At 51.1% G+C, this 22515-nt stretch overlaps 1 protein-coding gene across 9 annotated transcripts in view; it reads left to right on the forward strand.

Moving 5' to 3' along the window:
* Positions 1-22515, forward strand: part of LOC140391729 (disks large homolog 2-like) — a 1606854-nt gene that overhangs the window by 187160 nt on the left and 1397179 nt on the right. Inside the window, exon 1 of one of the 9 annotated variants that reach the window (XM_072476523.1) lies at positions 11207-11528. The exons of the other annotated variants lie outside the window; for them this stretch is intronic. Within the exon in view, the coding sequence (XP_072332624.1) occupies positions 11501-11528 (28 nt within the window). The 5' untranslated portion in view covers positions 11207-11500. Of the gene's footprint in view, positions 1-11206; positions 11529-22515 lie in introns of those variants that run through there. 9 annotated transcript variants of the gene reach the window in all.

The raw sequence follows: 22515 nt of genomic DNA on the forward strand, positions 1-22515 counted from the left end.
ATCATGGCTATGTTAGCCGCCCAATAGTAGCTGCAAAACTTCGGCAGCGCCAGCCCCCCCCCCCGACTGCGCTCTAGATACAGTCTCTTTACTCACGGGGTCTTATTTGCCCATATAACTCCCGAGATGATCTCATTCACCCGCTTAAAGAAGGACTTAGGGATGAAGGTGGGAAGGCACTGGAAGCTGAACAGAAATATGGGGAGGACAGTCATCTTAACGGTCTGCACCCTCCCCGCTAGAGAAAGTGGGAGCATGTCCCACCTTTTAAAGTCCCCCTCCATCTGCTCTACCAGCCAGGATAAATTAAGCTTATGGAGGGCATCCCAGTTCCGAGCCACCTGTATACCTAGGTACCGAAAGCTCTTCTCCACCATCTTAAGTGGGAGCTGTCCTAGTCTCTTCTCCTGCCCTTTAGCTTGGATCACAAACATCTAGCTTTTCTTCTCGTTTAATTTGTACCCCGAAAAATTGCCGAAGTCCCTCAAAATCTGCATGACCTCCCCCATCCCCTCTAGTGCAGGCATTGTCAAACTCGGGGGCGCGACCCACGGGTGGGTCGTGGGTGGGTGTTGGGAGGGTAGCAGAGCCGTCCGTCGCGGCGCTCCCGATCGCGCAAATCTGCGTGTAACAGCCATAGCATCCGGCTGTTAATAACGCCGGCTGCAAGCGGCCTTCAAAATGGCAGCGAACATGTAATAAAAATACGGTCGCACTGCGCATGTGTGCCCGATCATCGGCGCACGTGCAGCGTGGCTGCTTTTTAAAAAAAAAAGCGGTTGCAGCTTTTTGTTTTACAAGTTATGGGGGTTTTTATTCATTTATTTTATTCATTTTATTTTTATTTTTTGCATTTATTTTATTCATTTTATTTTTATTTTGCTTTACAAGTTCGGGGGGGTTTTATTTGACAAACTTTTGCAGGAAAAAAATGCAGAACTTTGGACAGATGGAGACTCCATACTTTCCGACACCGGAAGGCTTCACCTTCATCCAATAGGTTCCATTGGAGGAGCGTGTACGAGGGCCAAAGGACCCAAAACCATTTCCTCCATTTTTGGCAGCAGCAAACGAGGTAAGAGAAAATGGTTGGGCAAGCAGATCAGCCGGCGTAGGCAGCGAAGGACGGCTGGTGTGGGCCGCGAAGGCCGGCCGGCGTGGGTCGCGAAGGTCGGCCAGCATGGGTCGCGAAGGTGGGCTGGGTTGGGTCCCGAAGGTTGGCCGGTTGGTAAAAATGGGTCCCCGGAAAGAAAGTTTGAAAAACACTGCTCTAGTGGGTCCGAAATGTACAGGAGCAGATCATCTGCATGGAGCGAGACCCGATGCTCCTCCCCCCCCCCACGAACCAACCCCTGCCAGTTCTTTGAAGCCCGCAGTGCTATGGCCAACGGCTCTATTGCAAGGGCGAATAATAACGGGGAGAGGAGGCACCTCCTAAAGTATTCCGACCTCACCCTGTTCGTGCATTCAGTCGCTACGGGGGGCCTGATAAAGTAGCTGGACCCACTCTATGAATCCCCCACCGAATGCAAACCTTCGTAGCGTTTCCCACAAGTACTCCCATTCCACCCGGTCAAAGGCTTTCTCTGCATCCATCGCAGCCACCACTTCTGCCTCCCCTCCCTCTGAGGGCATCATAATAATATTTAGGAGACTCCGTACATTGGAGTTCAATTGTCTGCCCTTAACGAAGCCTGTCTGATCCTCCCCTATCACCCCTGGTACACAGTCCTCAATTCTAGCGGCCAAAATCTTGGCCAGCATTTTGGCGTCTACGTTCAAGAGCGATATCGGTCTATAGGACCCACATTGTAGCGGATCTTTCTCCCGTTTGAGGATGAGTGAAATCGAAGCCTGTGACATTGTTGGGGGGAGGGTCCCTCTTTCTTTAGCTTCATTAAAGGTCCTTAGCAGGAGTGGACTCAACAGTTCTGAAAATTTCTTGTAGAATTCTACAGGATAGCCGTCCGGTCCTGGGGCGTTGCTCGACTGCATGCTCCCTAGACCCTTAACAATCTCCTCCAACTCTATCGGGGCCCCCAGTCCCTCCACCAGATCCTTTTCCACCTTTGGAAACCTCAATTGGTCTATGAATTGCTTCATCCCTTCTCCTCCCGCCGGGGGTTCTGACTCATACAATTTACCATAAAACACCCTAAAGACTTTGTTCACCCCCTCTCGGTCCAAGACCGTGTTACCATCCTTATCCCGAACTTCCCCAATTTCCTTGGCCGCCTCCCTCCTACGAAGTTGGTGCGCCAGCATTCTACTCGCTTTCTCCCCATATTCATAGACAGACCCTTTTACCTTCCTCAGCTGTGCTACCGCTTTCCCTGTGGTCAGCAGACCAAACTCCGCCTGCAGTCTCCGGTGCTCTTTCAGTAGCCCCATCTCGCGGGTCTCCGCGTAATTCCTGTCTACTCTGAGTATCTCCTCAACTAGCCTCTCTCTCTCTCTCCACTCTTTCTTTCTTCTCCCTATGGGATCTGATAGAAATTAACTCCCCTCCAATAACTGCCTTCAGAGCCTCCCACACCGTGGTCGCCGTTACGTCTCCCGTATCATTAGTTTCCAAGTAATTTTTAATGTTCCTCTTTATCCGCCCACAAACCTCGTCATCCGCTAGCCGTCCCACATCTAGCCTCCATAATGGGCGCTGCCCTCTCTTTTCACCAAGTCGCAAGCCCACCCAGTGCGGAGCATGATCAGAGACTGCAATGGCCGAGTATTCCGTCCCTTCCGTCCTTGGAATTAACGCCCTGCTCACAACAAAGAAATCTATACGGGAATAAACTTTGTGGATGTGGGAGAAAAAAGAAAACTCCTTCGCCCTCGGCCGAGCGAACCTCCACTTGTTCCATGAAACCCCTCAGTTCCTTAGCCGCTGCTGGTCGCATTCCCGACCTGGGCTTTGACCAGTCCAATACAGGGTCAATGACTGTGTTGAAATCACCCCCCATGATCAAATTGTGAGTCTAAGTCTGGAATTTTACCCAGTATGCGACTCATGAATTCCGCGTCATCCCAGTTCGGGGCGTAGACGTTCACTAGCACAACCCGGATCCCCTGCAGCTTCACACTAACCATTATGTATCTGTCCCCTTTATCAGCCACAATACTCCCTGCCTCAAATGCCACCCGTTTACTGATCAGAATTGCTACCCCTCTGGTCTTTGAATCCAGCCCCGAATGGAACACCTGGCCCACCCACCCTTTTCTCAATCTTGTTTGATCTGCGAGTTTTAGGTGCGTCATCTGTAGCATAGCTACGTCTGCCTTTAACCCCTTTAGGTGTGAGAACATGTGAGCCCTCTTGACCGGCCCATTCAGACCCCTCCCATTCCACGTGATGGGGGGTTAACCCCCCCCCCCCTTCCCTGCTGACTAGCCATCCCCCTTTTTCGGCCAGCCATGAGCCCGCGTCCCCCGCTTACTCGAGCCCTCCCATTGGCGGCACCCCCCGACTATCCATCTGTTCCCCCAAGTTGGCCCCTTTTCTGTCAGCAAAGCAGGATCCCGCACCCCCCTCCCACCCCCCCAACAGCCCCACTATCTGTGGTGAACCATTGTATTAGGGGACCTGCACTACAGGTTCGCCGGTAGCTCCTGCCGGCTGGCTCCGCCCACAAAAACTGTATAAATGTGCATGACCTCCAGTGCCCTGCCATTTTGCCAGCTGCAGCAGGAGGCCACGCGTCTGACTGTAATAAAGCCACAGTTGAACCCAACTTTAGTCTTTGTGCAATTGATCGTGCATCAATTTATTACAGTCAGATTTTCCACAGAATGGATATCAGAATTAAGCCCGATCGCCTGCAGCTGGATCCGCACTCGCCCGACGCCAGGAAAGACTTTGCTCACTGGCTAGCATGTTTTGAGGCCTACATCAACGCGGCGGACCCCGAGCCAACGGAGGCTCAGAAGATAAACGTCCTGTACTCCAGACTGAGCGTGTTCCCGTTGATCAAGACGCCACGAATTACACAAAAGCAATGGAACTCCTTAAGGAACACTACGCGCAGAAGGCGAACATGCTCTTCGCCAGGCATGTACTCGCCACCCGCTCGCAACTACCTGGTGAGGCCATTGAAGATTTCTGGCGGGCCCTAATTCCACTCGTCCGAGACTGTGACTGTCAGGCCGTTACGGCCGCTGAACACGCGAATGTCCGCATGCGCGATGCCTTCCTGACGGGGATTGCGTCGAACCGCATCCGAGAATGATTACTGGAAGGGGCCACGCTCGAACTGGCGGAGACGACAACTTTGGCGCTCTCCATGACGGTCGCATCCCGTAACGTGCAATCGTACCCCTCCTGCCGCGCTGCCCAACTTTTTACTCCTTCCTACCCCTCCTGGACCCCGCTGACGACCTCCTCAACCGGGGCCCTGCCTTCCCAATAAGCCTGCGCCGCACGTCGATCCGCGCACCCCGGGGGTCCCTGCTGCTACTTCTGTGGTCAGCAGAAGCACCCCCGCCAAACTGCCCGGCCCGCACTGCAGTTTGTAAAGCCTGCAGTAAAAAGGGCTGTATGCCAGGCCCGCGCAGTCGCTGCAATCGCGCCCGCTATCGCCCCCTCCCCCAGGCCAGATGCACAATGGGAGCCGCCATCTTCTCCTCCCGGGTCCATGTGCGATCAATGGGCGACGCCATCTTGTCCCCCCTCAGCCACGTGCGCCCCATGGGCGCCACCATCTTGTCCCGACCCCGCATTGTGCGCACCATGGGCGCCGCCATCTTGTCCCCTACAGGGTCTCCGGACATCCTGACATCGGAACCGCGCACACTCGCCACCCGAAGCATCCGATGGCTATCCGCAGCTCGCTTTGATGACGCTGGACCAATCTCGCCCGCACAACCAGGCCACCGCGTCAACGACGGTGAAAATTAACGGCCACGTGACCTCGTGCCTGCTGGACTCCGGGAGCAGCAAAAGATTCGTTCACCCAGATACGGTAAGGCGCTGCTCCCTCGCGGTCCACCCTGCCAATCAAAGGCTCTCCCTAGCCTCCGGATCCTACTCCGTCCCGATCCCAGGCTTTTGTACAGTCACCCTCACGGTCCAGGGCGTAGAATTTAGTAACTTCCGCCTCGATGTCCTTCCTAATCTCTGCGCTGCACTCCTGTTGGGCCTGGACTTCCAGTGCAACCTCCAGAGCCTCACCCTCAAATTCGGCGGGCCCTTACCCCCCCTTACCGTTTGCGCCCTCGCAACCCTCAAGGTCGATTTCCCCCTCTTTTTGCCAATCTAACTACGGATTGCAAACCTGTTGCCACTAGGAGCAGACGGTACAGCACCTAGGACAAGACCTTCATCAGGTCCGAAGTCCAGCAGCTGCTTAAGGAGGGTATTATCGAGGCCAGCAACAGCCCCTGGAGAGCCCAAGTGGTAGTGGTTAAAACTGGGGAGAAACACAGGATGGTTGTGGACTACAGCCAGACCATCAATCGGTACACGTAGCTCGATGCGTACCCCCTCCCACGCATATCTGATATGGTCAATCAGATTGCGCAGTAGTGGGTCTTCTCAACAATTGACCTGAAATCCGCCTACCACCAGCTCCCCATCCGGAAGTCGGACCGTCCATACACGGCCTTTGAGGCGGACGGTCGCCTCTACCACTTCCTTAGGGTCCCTTTCGGTGTCACAAATGGGATCTCAGTCTTCCAAAGAGAGATGGACCGAATGGTCGACCAGTACGGTTTGCGGGCCACCTTTCCGTACTTAGATAATGTCACCATCTGCGGCCATGACCAGCAGGACCACGATGCCAACCTCGATAAATTCCTCCGCACTGCCACTCTTCTCAACCTGACCTATAACAAAGAGAAGTGTGTGTTCAGCACGACCCGGTTAGCCATTCTCGGCTATATAGTCCAAAATGGACTTCTCGGGCCCGGCCATGACTGCATGCGCCCCCTCATTGAACTTCCCCTCCCCCACTTCCCCAAGGCCCTCAAACGCTGCCTGGGGTTCTTTTCCTACTACGCTCAGTGGGTCCCAAACTATGCGGACAAGGCCCGCCCACTCATTCAGTCCACCCAATTCCCCCTCGTGGCCGAGGCACAACACGCTTTCGCCCGCATCAGAGCAGACATCGCCAAGGCCGGGATGCGCGCAGTGGACGAGTCACTGCCTTTCCAAGTAGAAAGCGACACTTCAGACGTCGCCCTTGCCGCCACTCTAAACCAGGCAAGCAGACAAGTGGCGTTCTTTTCCCGCACCATTCATGCCTCTGAAATTCGACACTCATCCGTCGAAAAGGAGGCCCAAGGTATCGTTGAAGCTGTGCGGCATTGGAGGCATTACCTGGCCGGTAAGAGATTCACTCTCCTTACGGACCAACGGTCGGTAGCCTTCATGTTCAATAACACACAGCGGGGCAAGATCAAAAATGATAAAATCTTGCGGCGGAGAATCGAGCTCTCCACCTATAATTATGAGATCTTGTATCGCCCCGGTAAACTCAACGAGCCTACAGACGCCCTCTCCCGAGGTACCTGTGCCAGCGCACAAGTGGACCAACTCCGGGCCCTACACGACAGCCTTTGTCACCCAGGGGTCACTCGATTGTACCATCTGGTCAAAGCTCGCAATCTGCCCTACTCCGCCGAGGAAGTAAGGACAGTCACCAGGGACTGCCAGGTCTGTGCGGATTGCAAGCCGCACTTCTACGTGCGCGCCTGGTGAAGGCTTCACGCCCCTTTGAACGCCTCAGCTTGGATTTGAAAGGGCCCCTCCCCTCCCCTCCACCGACCGTAACACGTACATTCTCCGTGTGGTCGACGAGTACTTCAGATTCCCCTTCGCCATCCCATGCCCCGATGACGTCAGCCACCGTCATCAAGGCCCTCGGCACCATCTTCGCTCCGTTCGGTTTCCCTGCCTACATCCACAGTGACAGGGGATCCTCTTTCATGAGCGATGAGCTGCGTCAGTTCCTGCTCAGCAGGGCTATAGCCTCCAGCAGGACGACCAGCTACAACCCCTGGGGAAACGGGCAAGTAGAACAGGAGAATGGGATGGTTTGGAGGGCCGTCCAGCTGGCCCTACGGTCCAGGAACCTCCCAGCCTCTCGCTGGCAGGAGGTCCTCCCTGACGCTCTACTCTCCATCCGGTCACTATTGTGCACCACCACTAATAACATACCCCATGAACGTGTTTTTACCTTCCCCAGGAAGTCCTCATCCGGGGTGTCGCTCCCGACTTGGCTCGCAGCTCCAGGATCGCTCCTTCTCCGTAGACACGTCTGACCCCACAAGGCGGACCCCTTTGTGGACAGGATTCACCTGCTCCACGCCAACCCTCAATATGCCTACGTTGAGTTCCCCAACGGCCGCCAAGATACTGTCTCACTCAGGGACCTGGCACCGTCAGGTTCCACCCCAACACACACCCCCACCCATGCGCATCCCCCCCACCCACCGCGCCGCCAATATTGACCCTACCAGACCACCCCCCGTCCCCTTTTCCGCACAAGAGGATGAAGAGGACTTCGGCACGCTCCCTGAGTTCCCCAATGATTGGCCAGCATCAGCACTGCCACCACTGCCATGGGTGCCACCTCCACCAACGCTAGCACCGACTTCGCCACCATCCTTGCGCCGCTCCCAACGAAGCACCAAAGCACCGGACCGGCTGAACCTTTGACGGACTCCGGACCGTCAACATGGACTTTTCTTTTTCCTACCACTGTACATAATTGCACTAATTGTATATAGTTTCACGTCACCCCCGCCGGACTCATTTTTAACAGGGTGTGAATGTGGCGAACCACTGTAATAGGAGATGTAAGGTAGGATCTGCACTACAGGTTCGCCGGTAGCTCCTGCCGGCTGGCTCCGCCCATGGTGAACTGTATAAATATGCATGACCTCCAGTGCCCTGCCATTTCGCCAGCTGCAGCAGGAGGCCATGCGTCTGACTGTAATAAAGCCACAGTTGTCCCCAACTTTAGTCTTTGTGCAATTGATCGTGCATCACTATCCCAATCCCCCAAGTCAAGCACCAGCTGAACACTAACTCTCCCCCCATTACGCTTCCGTGAGTCAGCTGACCCCAGACGCTCCTGCCTCTGTCTCCGATCGTCCTGTTGCCTCGTTATTTGGGCCCCTCCCTTCCTATGAAAAGCCCATCTTAATTTTCTTAACAGCCCCCCAAAGAACATCCCCCCCCCCCCCCCCACACCCCCCAAGCAAAACAAACAACAAATCCCGGGCGCTAACCCGGCCCCACAAAAGAAACGGCTTCAGATGCCTGAAGAGCAGCCCTGAGTATAGGGCCCCTCTCCTCCCTCTCCGAACTCCACAAAAGCCGAGAATATGGTCAGAGAAACAGGGAACAAAAAAGGCAAACAGCATAACAAAGCTCCCTCCGGCTATCAAACAATTAACATCCCCACCACAGCGTTTCGTCCCAGTGTGGCTGTCCTTTAGCTCGAGTCCAACGTTTCCTGCTTGATAAATGTCCACGCCTCGTATGGTGTATCAAAGTAGTGGTGACGATCTTGATACGTGACCCAAAGCCTCGCCGGAAGCAGCAGTCTGAACTTCTCCCCTTTGTTGTGGAGGGCCACCTTACCACTGTTGAATCCAGCGCGCCTCTTGGCCAGTTCTGCTCCCAGGTACTGGTAAATGCCGATTATGCTGTTCTCCCACCTGCTGCTCCACTCTGCTCCATTCCTTTTTAGCCCATCGCAAGACACGTTCCTTGTCTGAGAAGCGATGAAACCGTACCACCATAGCCCTCGGCGGTTCGTTAGTTTTGGGCTTCCTTGCAAGGACTCTGTGGGCCACATCCAGTTCCAGAGGCCAAGGAAATGCCCCTGTCCCCATCAGGGTCCCCAGCAACGTGGTCACAAATGCACTCGCGTCCGACCCCTCCGCACCCTCAGGCAGGCCCAGAATTCCCAGGTTTTGCCTCCTAGACCTGTTTTCAAGGTCTTCCAACCTCTCCTGCCACCTCTTATGCAAGGCGTCATGTGCCTCCACCCTGACGGCCAGCCCAAGTATCTCGTCTTCATTATCCGAGACCTTTTTCTCGATCTCCTTGATCGCCTTCTCCTGCATCTTCTGGGTCTCAACCATTGAGGCCTTCATCGGGGCCATCATCTCCGTTTTCAGGTCAGCAAAGCAACTTCTAAGGAACTCCTGCTGTTCCCGCGACCACTGGGCCCACGCTGCCTGATCCGAGCCAGCCGCCATTTTATGTTCCCGCACCCGTTCCACCCGCTTCTCGGTGCTCGTTATTTTCACCGTCCTGTTCCTTCCTGGTCCCCTCCATAAACTGATGCGGGGAGCCTTCTAGTGCCGTTTGCCTGCTGAGTTTCGTCGAGGAGGAGCTGCCGATTACGCGACCTACCCGCTCATGGCCATCACCGGAAGTGCGGTCAAGGCATTTTAAGCACTCTGAGGCCGCTCAATGACAGCATGAACCGGGTGGCCACATGGTTCTCGTTATATCGGGTCTCCACGTCGGTCACTGGCTTCCGCACTGGGGTAATTAGCCAGGACCTCAGCAGGTAGCTCTGAGTTGCCAAGAGCAATCCGGTCACACTGGGATGTTCCTCGAAGATGCAGGGGATCTCTACCCAAGGATGCAGCTGTAGTGGCCACTTCCTCTGAAGCATACACACCCGTGCATGATCTTGAGATGGTGGTCGCACACAAGTTGAATGTTCAGTGAGTGGAACCCCATTTTGTTAATGAGGAGCATCCCGGCAATAGTGGAGAACCCTGCTGCCAGGGCATTTTGAAGGGCTTGTCCAAGTCAATGTTTATGTAGTCCCCAGTCCAGTCAAAAGGGCATCCGTTACTTCACAGATGCACTTGTGGGCTATTGGTAAGGAAATGCCACACAAGTCCCTGCTCAAGTCCTGGAATGATCCTGAGGCGTAAAGGTTCAGGGCTGCGATGACCTTGATGGCAACTAGGAGCAGGTACCCTCCCCCTCCAAGTGGTGCTGCACCATCTCAATGTTGAGGCGGAGCCTCTTGCGACACATACTATCCTTCATTTGTTCGAAGGACCAGCGATGGATGTACTCCATGGTCTGTCGACGGCCTCCCCCTCTGGGTCCTACCCTGGCCTGATTGGCAGCTGGGTCCTCAGCATGTGGGGCGGAGCCCTGCACTTGGTTTGCTGCCTCGAGCCTCTGTCGGCGCTGCTGCCGCTTCCTTCTCTGGTATCTGGTCGTCTGGTCTGCTAACTCCACCATGAGGGCAGCTTCCGCGGGGTCCAGGATATCATCCATAGCGCAATATCTATTAGGAATTGGAGAGGGTGTGAGACTGACAATCAGCTGTGGCCGTTCGATCGGGGCCTTCCAATTAATGGTATGGAGCTTGGTCCTAATTGATGAACATTGGTTTCTTGGATTATTAGTTTTATTGGGATCTTGACCTCCCAACAGGAGTTGGCCAGTTAGATCGGAAACCAATCAGCGCTCGGCGTGGTACCTAACTTTGGCATCTCCCGCGATCGAGCCGGCCTGCCCGTTTTCATGCTTGACGTAACCAGGCCGATAGATCGCGTCCTCCATCACTCTACTTTCTGGGGTCAGAATTAACAAATGAAAAAGCCCATGTTCAAGAGCAGTGAGTTTTGAGTGAAGGATTAGAAGAAGCTACTGCTGAATCCAAAACTAATAATGTAGGGAGAGTGCCTTCAACTGTAGATAATTGCATCTGGAGGGGGTAGAGTGTGATCCTGTGGCATTCTATGAATTACCAAAAGGCTCAGATTGGTCTCCAAAAAAGTGTTGTTTTTCTCCGTTGTATGAGTGCATTCCTTTAAGCAGCTGCAGTAACAGAGCTGCAGCAAACGTTGCCTCACAGCCTCCGAGCTTCTAGAGACAGCTGCTGTGCAGAAGGTTGAACTCCAGTTTGGTCACTGATGTGAGCATATCTTGGAATTTCTCCTACTATAATCAAACTATTTGATTTTTTTCCCCTGCAGTTGTTAGAATATCATTTTGGTAGTGAAAGTATTTTTGCTGTTTTCTATTTATTTCACATACATAGTTGCATTTTAAAGTACTAAACCCTCCGTTTTAACATAATCAAAGGCTCGAGCAGTGAAGGTGACTTAGTTTTTGACTTTTGCTGAAAAGCAAGAATTTATTATTTTTAATAGGTACAAATTATAATCTTAATTTCTGGAAAAAAGAGAGAATATTATATTTATATAGAAATCCACTAGAAGTGATCATAACTAACATTTATAATGTTGCAATAATAATCGAATTACAACTTTGATGGAGTTATATGTTTCCAATGATTAGTCTGTGTGTCAGACCACAGAATTTTTCTTTTCACATGGAGCAAATTGAGAATCATTCAGCAGAATTAGAAAGCAGCTGTCATTGGGAGTGTTTCATTGGTTTGAAGGCCACCGTTATATTCTCCAGATCCTTTAGAATGACTTCAGTCAGTGGAGGCACGAAGAGAAGCAGTTGTGGTCGCTTGGATTTCCCTTCCTGTTTTACTGTAGCCAAGGCTCTATGGAAACAAAGGAAGTTTTGGTTCATTGTAAGTGATTATATTTTCTTTCAGACCATATTTTTGACCGTGGGTTTGATTTATTTGATGCCTTGTGTAAGTACAGTGCAATGAAAATATTTGCATTAGTTGAGTCAAGATTGCAAGAGTCCAGAAAGTGTGACAAAACTTTATTTGCTGGTATTAAATTATTTTTAGGATAAACTATATGACTTCATTCACTAATATCTTTTTGTGTATTAGTATTGTATCAGTTTCTTTTTATGATATACAAAATATTAAACACACTTTCCCAATAATGTATGCATTCCAATCGATGTCCAGAATTACTTGTTTCATCATTTTCAGTTTAAGACTGGGTGCTCAGGACAAAGATTTTCATTATATCTTCAAATTGTACTAATTAAAAAACAAAAAACTGGATTAGTTTGCTTTTATTTTTAAACTCTAACTGTTTTTCAATTCTAACTTAAGTTCAGTTCCGAGTAGATATAGTGTTAAGATGTGTAGTGTATCAGCAACTTTGTTTTTGGTGTGTATTATTGGGCGCGATTTTCCCTTCGCGTTGCACCCGACTCTGATCCCGTTGAGCTGGGTGCCTGACGGTGAGGCCCAAAACCGATTTAGCACCGGGCGTTGGGCCGATCGTGAGTCACCCGACTCACTTTGCCCAGTGCGATCTGGATCATGCTCTCATTGGGTGTGATCCAAATAATGATAATTGAATGAGCCATTAGGCTCTTCTAATTTTGCGTGGCCGATTTGAAGCCAAATTCTCTTGGCTCCCAGAGGTCACCAGCCACAGTGGCAAAGTCTCACTCGGGCATCGTGCTACTGGTCTCCACAAATAGAGACCAGGCATGATGGCCACGCTGGGGGCCTCGGAGACCATTGGAGCCCCCTAGGTGGTTGGAGACAGGGGCACTGCCTCTGCCCCTGGCACCCTACCTGCAAACCTGGCACCCTGGCAGTGCCAGCTTCGCTCTGCCAAGGGGTGGGGACCGAAGGGGGCCACCCAAGGAAAGGGGGCGGTTTGAAGGGGCATCATGAACGTTGGGGGGGGGGGGGGGAGTAAATGGGGAGCTGAAAAGCAGGACTCTAAAACGTGGGTATGCTTACTTGGGAGGGATTGCGGGGGGTGGTGTGTGCGTGGATGTGGGACAAATTTCCTCATGCCTGGGTGGTGGGGGAGTACACAATAAATTTTAATGATGGGGGCAAATTTCCCCTCTGGGGCCGAGGATTGGCGTTGTTGCCCATGTCTTCGGGTGGTAGCAATGTCCGTTGGGGAGGGGTGTGGGGGACCCTGAACCTCACTTTGGGATCAGGGCACCCTGATTTGGATCTGTGGAGCCGGTTTTGCTGGCATGTTTAGCTTCCCACTGCAGAAAAAAATTCTAAGGGCGCCATTCATCGTGGGCCGAAGGGCCTGTACTGTGCTGTACTGTTCTATGTTCTACATCAGCAGTAAATTGAAGCAGTCTAGTTTAGGTTGATCTTAGATTCGGATAAGTGGTTGGCACAACATTGTGGGTCGAAGGGCCTGTACTGTGCTGTACTGTTCTATGTTCTATGATTCTCCGGCCTCATTGCGGTCTCGCTCGACCGAAACGAGGCCAGTGAATAGTGGGAGAGACGGGAAATGAGTTGGCCAGGCGCCAAACAGTTTGCAATGCAACGGCCCGCTCCTGTAAGCGAAATCAGGATCTCACCGTGGCGTAGGGAGAAACCAATTCTCACCACTTCAGCCTTACTTCCATACAATTAACGAGAGCTGCCCCATATCCAACGGCCTCCCGTGATTCAGAGGCCTCTCCAGCAAGTGGTCACGCCGATGCTGATTAGTACTCCTTTTGAAATACGTGAACCTGGTGGAAGGGCCTCTGCAGGGAGCCAAGGAGGCGTGTAGCCATCTTTGGTCACAGACAAAGCACCCGAGGGTGCTGGGCTTGCCACAGCAGTGCTCGGTGGGGCATGGGGGACCCTCGGCTGCGGGTGGGAGACTCTCCATAGGGTGAACCATCATGGGATGGTGGGTAGGAGCGGCTGGGAGGGGAGGCAACCGCGCGCGGCACAACTATGTCAACCACTGGATCGCGTATATCCGTTATGGGGGCAAGCCTTGTCCCTGCCCGCCTGTCCCACCGACCACCCATAACCTCCATCGATTGCCGAGGCCTCTGGCTGTGCGGCTGAAGACTATTGCTAATAGGGAATTGGCAATCGTGGTTAAGTGAGCACTTCACACAACCCAAGTGAATCTCTGTGGGTAGGCGTGCCATGTAGCATGTGGCCGTTATTGCTTTGCATTCCAATAAGACCGTGATGCCTGGACACTGTGCTTGTACACTGCGGGAGGCAACACCACACATGCAACAGCCGACATCCGAACACCCAGGGGATGGGACACAGCTCCGGGGACATGTCCATGGCCGGAGGGGAGTGGGTGCCACGGGGAGGGGAATATCCTGGCGAGGTGGGCCAATGGTTCAGAGGTCGCCCCATGTTGCGGAAGAAGGTGGCTGAGGCATCATACTGGTTGTGCACAAAGGTGTTTATTGCGTGTAACATTTCTCCACTTTCCCGATGGTGCCACCTACCTATCCTCCAAACCTATTCTCTTTCCCCCCCCCCCCCCCCCCCCCCCCCCCCCCCCCCCCCGGTATCCTCAGCGATCCTCGATGTATTTGGAACTCTTAGCTCTACCACTACATCTAGATTTGGCCCCAGGATGCACTTCAGAGGTGGAGGCAGCCAGCTGCTTAACTCATCCCGTGGCCTTCAATGCCCCTGGAGGCGTCCTCTGGGGCCAAAAGGCCCAGGCTCACTTATCTGCAATACATAGACAGCTGTGCCGCCCTGTCCCATGTGCTGACTATGAGACCTCATCAGAGGGGTGGAGCTGTTGGCTACCATTGCCACTCCATCAGACGGGTCGGGTTGGCACTCAGCGCCCTCAGCTCCTGGTCAGTGCCGATAAGGCCCTGGGATCCACCTTGGGATGGAGGGGGCAGCTGGTTCGAGCCCCAGCTACCCTGTATCATCTGGCTCTGCCATTCCTGGCGGTTCCCCATGGTCTGCACCAGTGTCTTGACGGCATTCGTATGATAAGACTGGGTTAAGCTCTGCAGTGCCTTGACAATGCCCACCGGCGACTGGGACAAGCTCCGCAGCGCCTCAGTCATTCCCAAATGAGAGCGGGACATGTCCCGCAGAACCTCATCAAGGTCGGCCTGGTAATGGGTGCCATCCTCCAGTGAGTCAGACATTCTGGCGAAGCCCTCAGCCATGACTGTCACCGACTGCGCGATGCCTTGGACACCTTCACTAACGGTGACAATGTTGTGCACCCGGCTCTCCACTGTGATCGCCAACCTAGTAGTGTTGGCCTCAGAGCCACGCATTGCCCATGACATCTCCTATGGCCGTAGCCTCTGGGACTCCTCCAAACAGTTATGGACCAGCTGGAGTGATGCTGACATCTCCGTTTGAATGTTCCAAATGCTCCCTAACATCTCCATAATCTTCGGTATGACCTCAGTATCAGGCGGGGACCCAGCTGGGTCCTGGGATCTAGCAGACCTCTGACTTCTGTCTCGCCTGGGGATTCCTGCCTCCACCTGATGTGCATCAGCAGCGGTGTGGTGCTCACCAGATTGTGCCCCAGAAGCCTGACCACTAACATTTCCCACCAAGGTGCGTGTATCGATGCTGGTGGAGAGTTGGGATGACAGCTGGGATACAACTATTATAGTGGCATCCTCAGAGCTCTCTGCCGAGGTGTTCTCTTGGGAGGCTGGAGAGGGTGCCACCCAGGATGGGCTGGCGCCGTCGGCTAGAGGACCTGTGAGAGAATGGACATGTGGTCAGTGGGAGTGATAGGTCAGTCAGTAAGGCAACAACAACTCACGTTTGATAGGTCCTTTGGCTGAGGCTCAGTGGTTCCTTGCCTAGCGGCATCCGTCAGGCTCTGCGTTGATGGCTGCTCTGTCCATGGCCACCACAGTCACCTCCAGGTCACGCTTCTCGAAGGTTGTGTGGATGCTTATATCCGGCACAGCACCGCCAGTCTGGGCCCTCTCCTGGCGATTGTGGGAGACCTTTTCCTGTGGAGATACATAGAGGGCATTGTAAGTCACGCGTGTGGTTCACAGTGGTGGGGGCAGGGGGGGTGCAGGAGGGTTATGGGGGGGGGCGGTTGAAGGGAGAGGGGGATGTGTGCAGGAAGGGTTGGGGGAATTGAAGCTTGCGCACGTGAAGGAGACACATCCTGAGTGAGACACAGAAAGAGTGGGAATTGGAACTTGGTAATTTGGGACAGTGTGGTAATTAGATAGGTAAGTGGTGAATTTAAATCATCTTGTTTTTCAGTTTAAAGTTCAGTGTCTAGCTTAAATGTCTGATTGGCTGAAGCTGCCCCCACCCTAATTGCTGAGAGGCAGCTATCTGTCAGTCACCTGAAATCTGCTTAGTGACACAAGGGTTTACATTGTATTCTTCTGTTTGAAGTTTAAGTACTGTGAGTCACCTTGGTTTAGCTGAGCTCTATAGAAGAGACTAGCATCAAGCGCACACTCAGTAAGCTTGCGCACGTGAAGGAGACACATCCTGACACAGCCAGACTGGGAATTGGAATTTGGTAATTTGGGACAGTGTGGTAATTTGGCGCGGAGTGGGTGGAGGTGCTGTTTCCCTTTTTCTTCTGTTTTCTTTGTTTGGCTTTGTAACTGGTAATCTGCAGAGAGAGATCCAGAGTGCATTCTGCGAAGCAGGGAGAAAACCAAGGAGCACCCTGGGAAGATAGATAACATAAAAATCTTACCCCAGGTTCCAGCGGCCTTCATTTTCAAAGAACAAAGAGCAAACAAAAGTACAGTCCTTCAGCCCTCCAAGCCTGTGCCGACCATGCTGCCCATCTAAACTAAAATCTTCTACACTTCCGGGGTCCGTATCCCTCTATTCCCATCCTATTCATGTATTTGTCAAAATGCCCCTTAAACGTCACTATCGTCCCTGCTTCCACCACCTCCTCCGGTAGCGAGTTCCAGGCACCCACTACCCTCTGTGTAAAAAAAAAAAAAAAAAAAAAAAAAAAAAAAAAAAAAAAACTTGGCTTGTACATCTCCTCTAAACCTTGCCCCTCGCACCTTAAACCTATGCCCCCAAGTAATTGACCCTCTACCCTGGGAAAAAGTCTCTTACTATCCACCCTGTCTATGCCCCTCATAATTTTGTAGACCTCTATCAGGTCGCCCCTCAACCTCCGTCGTTCCAGTGAAAACAAACCGAGTTTATTCAACCTCTCCTCATAGCTAATGCCCTCCATACCAGGCAACATTCTGGTAAATCTCTTCTGCATCCTCTCGAAAGCCTCCACATCCTTCTGGTAGTGTGGCAATCAGAATTGAACACTATACTCCAAGTGTGGCCTAACTATGGTTCTGTACAACTCCAACATGACTTGCCAATTTTTATACTCAATGCCCCAGCCAATGAAGGCAAGCATGACGTATGCCTTCTTGACTACCTTCTCCACCTGTGTTGCCCCTTTCAGTAACCTGTGGACCTGTACACATAGATCTCTCTACTGTCAATACTCTTGAGGGTTCTACCATTCACTATATATTCCCTACCTGCATTAGACCTTCCAAAATGCATTACCTCACATTTGTCCGGATTTAAACTCCACCTGTCATCTCTCTGGCCAAGTCTCCAAACGATCTAAATCTTGCTGTATCCTCTGATAGTCCTCGTCGCTATCCGCAATTTCACCAACCTTTGTGTCGTCCGCAAACTTACTAATCAGACCAGTTACATTTTTCTCCAATCACTTATATATACTACGAACAGCAAAGGTCCCAGCACTGACCCCTGCAGAACACCACTAGTCACAGCCCTCCAATCAGAAAAGCACCCTTCCATTGCTACTCTCTGTCTTCTATGACCTAGCCAGTTCTGTATCCATCTTGCCAGCTCACCTCTGATCCTGTGTGACTTTACCTTTTGTACCAGTCTGCCATGAGGGACCTTGTCAAAGGCCTTACTGATGTCCATATAGGCAACATCCACTGCCCTACCTGCATCAATCATCTTTGTGACCTCCTCGAAAAACTCTATCAAGTTCGTGAAACACGACTTCCCCTTCACAAAACCGTGCTGCCTCTTGCTAATACGTCCATTTGCTTACAAATGGGAGTAGATCTTGTCTCGAAGAATTCTCTCCAGTAATTTCCCTACCACTGACGTAAGGCTCACAGGCCTGTAATTCCCTGGATAATCCCCGTCTACCCTTCTTAAAAAAAGGAACAACATTGGCTATTCTGCAGTACTCCGAGACATCACCTGAAGACAGTGAGGATCCAAAGATTTTTTTTCGGGAGCGAGAGAGAGAGCTGGGAGCAGCTTGGGAACAGGTATATGATGGATATTCTGCTATTCTGAGTGATCCGACTGTGGGGGGGGGGGGGGGAGGGGAAACTGAAATGTAACGTCACAGAAAAGCTGTGACCTGATTGGCTGGCAGGGAATCTGCACTAAATTTAAAAATTAAACATTGTTAAAATAATTAAACATAATTAATTAATTACTTAATCATAGTTTGGAGGGGTATCTGAGACTGGAGAGTACTGTATTTAGCATTTACAGTTCTAGTAGAAATCTAGTGCCAGTATAGTTAACCGTAACTTTTTTAAAAAATTATTTTTTATTTAATTTATTAATTAGTTAATGCAATGTCAATTAGAGGGGTGCAGTGCTCTGACTGTGAGATATGGCATGTCCAGGAGGCTTCCAGCGTCCCGGATGGCTATATCTGCAGAAAGTGCACCCAACTGGGGCTCCTCACAGACGGCATGGTTTGGTTGGAGCAGCAGTTGGATGCACTTAGGAGCATGCAGATGGCAGAAAGCGTCATAGATAGCAGTTATATAGATGTGGTCACACCCAAGGTGCAGGCAGAGAGATGGGTGGCCACCAGAAGGGGCAGGCAGTCAGTGCAAGAATCCTCTGTGGGTGTCCCCCTCTCGAATAGGTATACTGCTTTGGATACTGTTGGGGAAATAGCCTATTAGGGGAAAACAGCAGCAGCCAGAGCAATGGCACCACAGCTGGCTCTGATGTTCAGCAGGGAGGGTCAAAGCGCAGAAGAGCAATAGTCATAGGGGACTCTATAGTCAGGGGCACAGATAGGCACTTCTATGGACGTGAAAGACACTCCAGGGTGGTATGTTGCCTCCCTGCTGCCAGGGTCCAGGATGTCTCAGAACGGGTAGCGTGCATCCTGAAGGGGGAGGGCAAACAGGCAGAGGTCGTGGTACATATTGGTACTAACGTCATAGGCAGGAAGGGGCATGAGGTCCTGCAGCAGAAGTTCGGGGAGCTAGGCAGAAAGTTAAAAGACAGGACCTCAAGGGTTATAATCTCGGGATTACTCCCTGTGACACGTGCCAGTGAGGCTAGAAATAGGAAGATAGAGCAGCTGAACACGTGGCTGGTGTAGGAGGGAGCATTTAAGTTATCTGGACCACTGGGAGCTCTTTCAGGGCAAGTGTGACCTGTATAAGAAGGACGGGTTGCATCTAAGCTGGAGAGGCATAAATATCCTGGCCGCGAGGTTTGCTAGTGTCACATGGGAGGGTTTAAACTAGTATGGCAGAGGGGTGGGTACCGGAGCAATTGGTCAGAACGTGAAAAGATTGAGGGAGAACTGGAAAATAGGGCCAGTATGGCTCTGAGGAAGAGCAGACAGGGAGATGTTGCTGAAAATAGCAGGACTGATGGCCTGAAGTGCATATGTTTTAATGCAAGAAGTATAACAGGTAATGCAGATGAAATTAGAGCTTGGATTAGTACTTGGAAGTATGATGTTGTTGTCATTACAGAGACCTGGTTGAGAGAAGGGCAGGATTGGCAGCTAAACGTTCCAGGATTTAGATGTTTCAGCCGAGAGAGAGCGGGATGTAAAAGGGGTGGAGGAGTTGCGCTACTGGTTGTTAGACGTTTAGCTGCTATTGTATAAAGAGTCAAAGGTACTGCTCCTTTTCCACAAACACCTTTAATTTACTTCAACAGACTCTGCACAAAACACTAACATCACATCAACTGACACAAAGGCCACCTGAAGCCCCTTTACATATCAGTATAAATTATTGGATACTGAACATAAATGAGACAACTAATTGGAATGTCTCTTAACCCATTACTTAACACTGGTTACAGAGAATATCACAGCTGTACTGCTGGAGGACACCTCAGAGGGCAGCGAGGCTATATGGGTAGAGATCAAGAATAAGAAGGATGCAGTTACAATGTTGGGGGTTTACTACTGGCCTCCCAACAGCCAGCGGGAGATAGAGGAACAGATAGGTAGCCAGATTTTGGAAAGGAATAAAAGCAACAGGGTTGTTGTGATGGGAGACTTTAACTTCCCCAATATTGACTGGACTCACTTAGTGCTAGGGTCTTGGACGGGACATAGTTTGTAAGGAGCATCCAGGAGGGCTTCTTAAAACAATATGTAGACAGTCCAACTAGGGAAGGGGCTGTACTAGACCTGGTATTATGGAATGAGCCCGGCCAGGTAGAAGTTTCAGTCGGGGACCATTTCGGGAACAGTGACCACAATTCAGTAAATTTTACAGTGCTGGTGGACAAGGATAAGAGTGGTCCTAGGGTGAATGTGCTAAATTGGGGGAAGGCTAATTATAACAATATTAGGTGGGAACTGAAGAACCTAGATTGGGGGCGGATGTTTGAGGGTAAATCAACATCTGACATATGGGAGGCTTTCAATATCAGTTGAAAGGAATTCAGGACCAGCATGTTCCTGTGAGGAAGGAGGATAAATATGACAAATTTTGGGAACCTTCGATAATGAGAGATATTGTAGGCCTCGTCAAAAAGAAAAATGAGACATTTGTCAGGGCTGGAAGGCTGGGAACAGACAAAGCCTGTGTGGAATATAATAAAGAACTTAAGCAAGGAGTCAGGAGGGCTAAAAGGGGTCACAAAAAATCATTGGCAAATCGGGCTAAGGAAAATCCCAAGGCTTTTTACACGTACATAAAAAGCAAGAGGGTAGCCAGGGAAAGCGTTGGCCCACTGAAGGACAGGGGAGGGAATCTATGTGTGGAGCCAAAGGAAATGGGCAAGGTACTAAATGAATACATTGCATCAGTATTCACCAAAGAGAAGGAATTGGTGGATGTTGAGTCTGGAGGAGGGTATGTAGATAGCCTGGGTCACATTGATATTCAAAAAGACGAGGTGTTGGGCGTCTTGAAAAGTATTAAGGTGGTTAAGTCCCCAGGGCCTGATGGGATCTACCCCAGAATACTGAAGGAGGCAAGAGAGGAAATTGCTCAGGCCTTGACAGAAATCTTTGGATCCTCACTGTCTTCAGGTGAGGTCCCGGAGGACTGGAGAAAATCCAATGTTCTTTTGTTTAAGAAGGTAGGAAGGATAATCCAGGGAACTATAGGCCGGTGAGCCTTACGTCAGTGGTGGGGAAATTACTGGAGAGAAATCTTCGAGACAGGATCTACTTCCATTTGGAAGCAAGTGGACGTATTAGCGAGAGGCAGCACGGTTTTGTGAAGGGGAGGTTGTGTCTCTAACTTGATAGAGTTTTTTGAGGATGTCACAAAGATGATTGATGCAGGTAGGGCAGTGGATGTTGTCAATATGGGCTTCAGAAAGCCTTTGACAAGGTCCCTCATGGCAGACTCATGGGTACAAAAGGTGAAGTCAAATGGGATCAAAGGTGAGCTGGCAAGGTGGATACAGAACTGGCTACGTCATAGAAGGCAGAAAGTAGCAAAGGAAGGGTGCTTTTCTGATTGGAGGGCTGTGACTAGTGGTGTTCTGCAGGGTTCAGTACTGGGACCTTTGCTGTTCGTAGTATATATAAATGATTTGAAGGAAAATGTAACTGGTCTGATTAGTAAGTTTGTGGATGACACAAAGGTTGGTGGAATTGCAGATAGCAATGAGAACTGCCAGATGGTACAGCAGGATTTAGAACGTTTGGAAACTTGGGCGGAGAGATGGCAGATGGAGTTTAATCCGGACAAATGTGAGGTAATGCATTTTGGAAGGTCTAATACAGGTAGGGAATATACAGTGAATGGCAGAACCCTCAAAAGTATCGACAGTCAGAGAGATCTAGGTGTACAGGTCCACAGGTCACTGAAAGGCGCAACACAGGTGGAGAAGGTAGTCAAAAAGGCATACGGCATGCTTGCCTTCATTGACTGGGGCATTGAGTATAAAAATTGGCTAGTCATGTTGCAGCTGTATAGAACCTTAGTTAGGCCACACTTGGAGTATAGTGTTCAATCCTGGTTGCCACACTACCAGAAGGATGTGGATGCTTTGGAGAGGGTGCAGAAGAGATTTACCAGGATGTTGCCTGGTATGGAGGGCATTAGCTAGGAGGAGAGGTTGAATAAACTTGGTTTGTTCTCACTGGAACAAAGGAGGTTGAGGGGCAACCTGATAGAGGTCTACAAAATTTTGAGGGGCATAGACAGAATAGATAGTCAGAGACTTTTTCCCAGGGTAGAGGGGTCAATTACTAGGGGGCATAGATTTAAGGTGCGAGGGGCAAGGCTCAGAGGACATGTACGAGGCTCGTCGTTTACCGGAGGAGGTGGTGGAAGCAGGGACGATAGTCACGTTTAAGGGGCAACTTGACAAATACATGAAGAGGATGGGAATAGAGGGATACGGACCCCGGAAGTGTAGAAGGTTTTTGTTTAGACCGACAGCATGGTCGGCGCAGGCTTGGAGTGCCGAAGGGCCTGTTCCTGCCCTCTACTTTTCTTTGTTCTTTGTTCTTTGAAGGGAGAGGCAGGGTGGAGGGAAGGTTGGGGGTTGCATGGAGGGTGGGGTGGGGGGGCGTGGGGGATGCTCCAAAAGGTCTCGATGGGTGGGGGTGGGGGCTTTGGTGTTGGAGCCTACTCACTAGCACCAGTAACAGGGTTCTCTTTAAAACAAATAATAAATATGTTAAGATATA

Source organism: Scyliorhinus torazame, chromosome 15 (genome assembly GCF_047496885.1).
Source record: "Scyliorhinus torazame isolate Kashiwa2021f chromosome 15, sScyTor2.1, whole genome shotgun sequence".
Taxonomy (NCBI): Eukaryota; Metazoa; Chordata; class Chondrichthyes; order Carcharhiniformes; family Scyliorhinidae; genus Scyliorhinus; species Scyliorhinus torazame.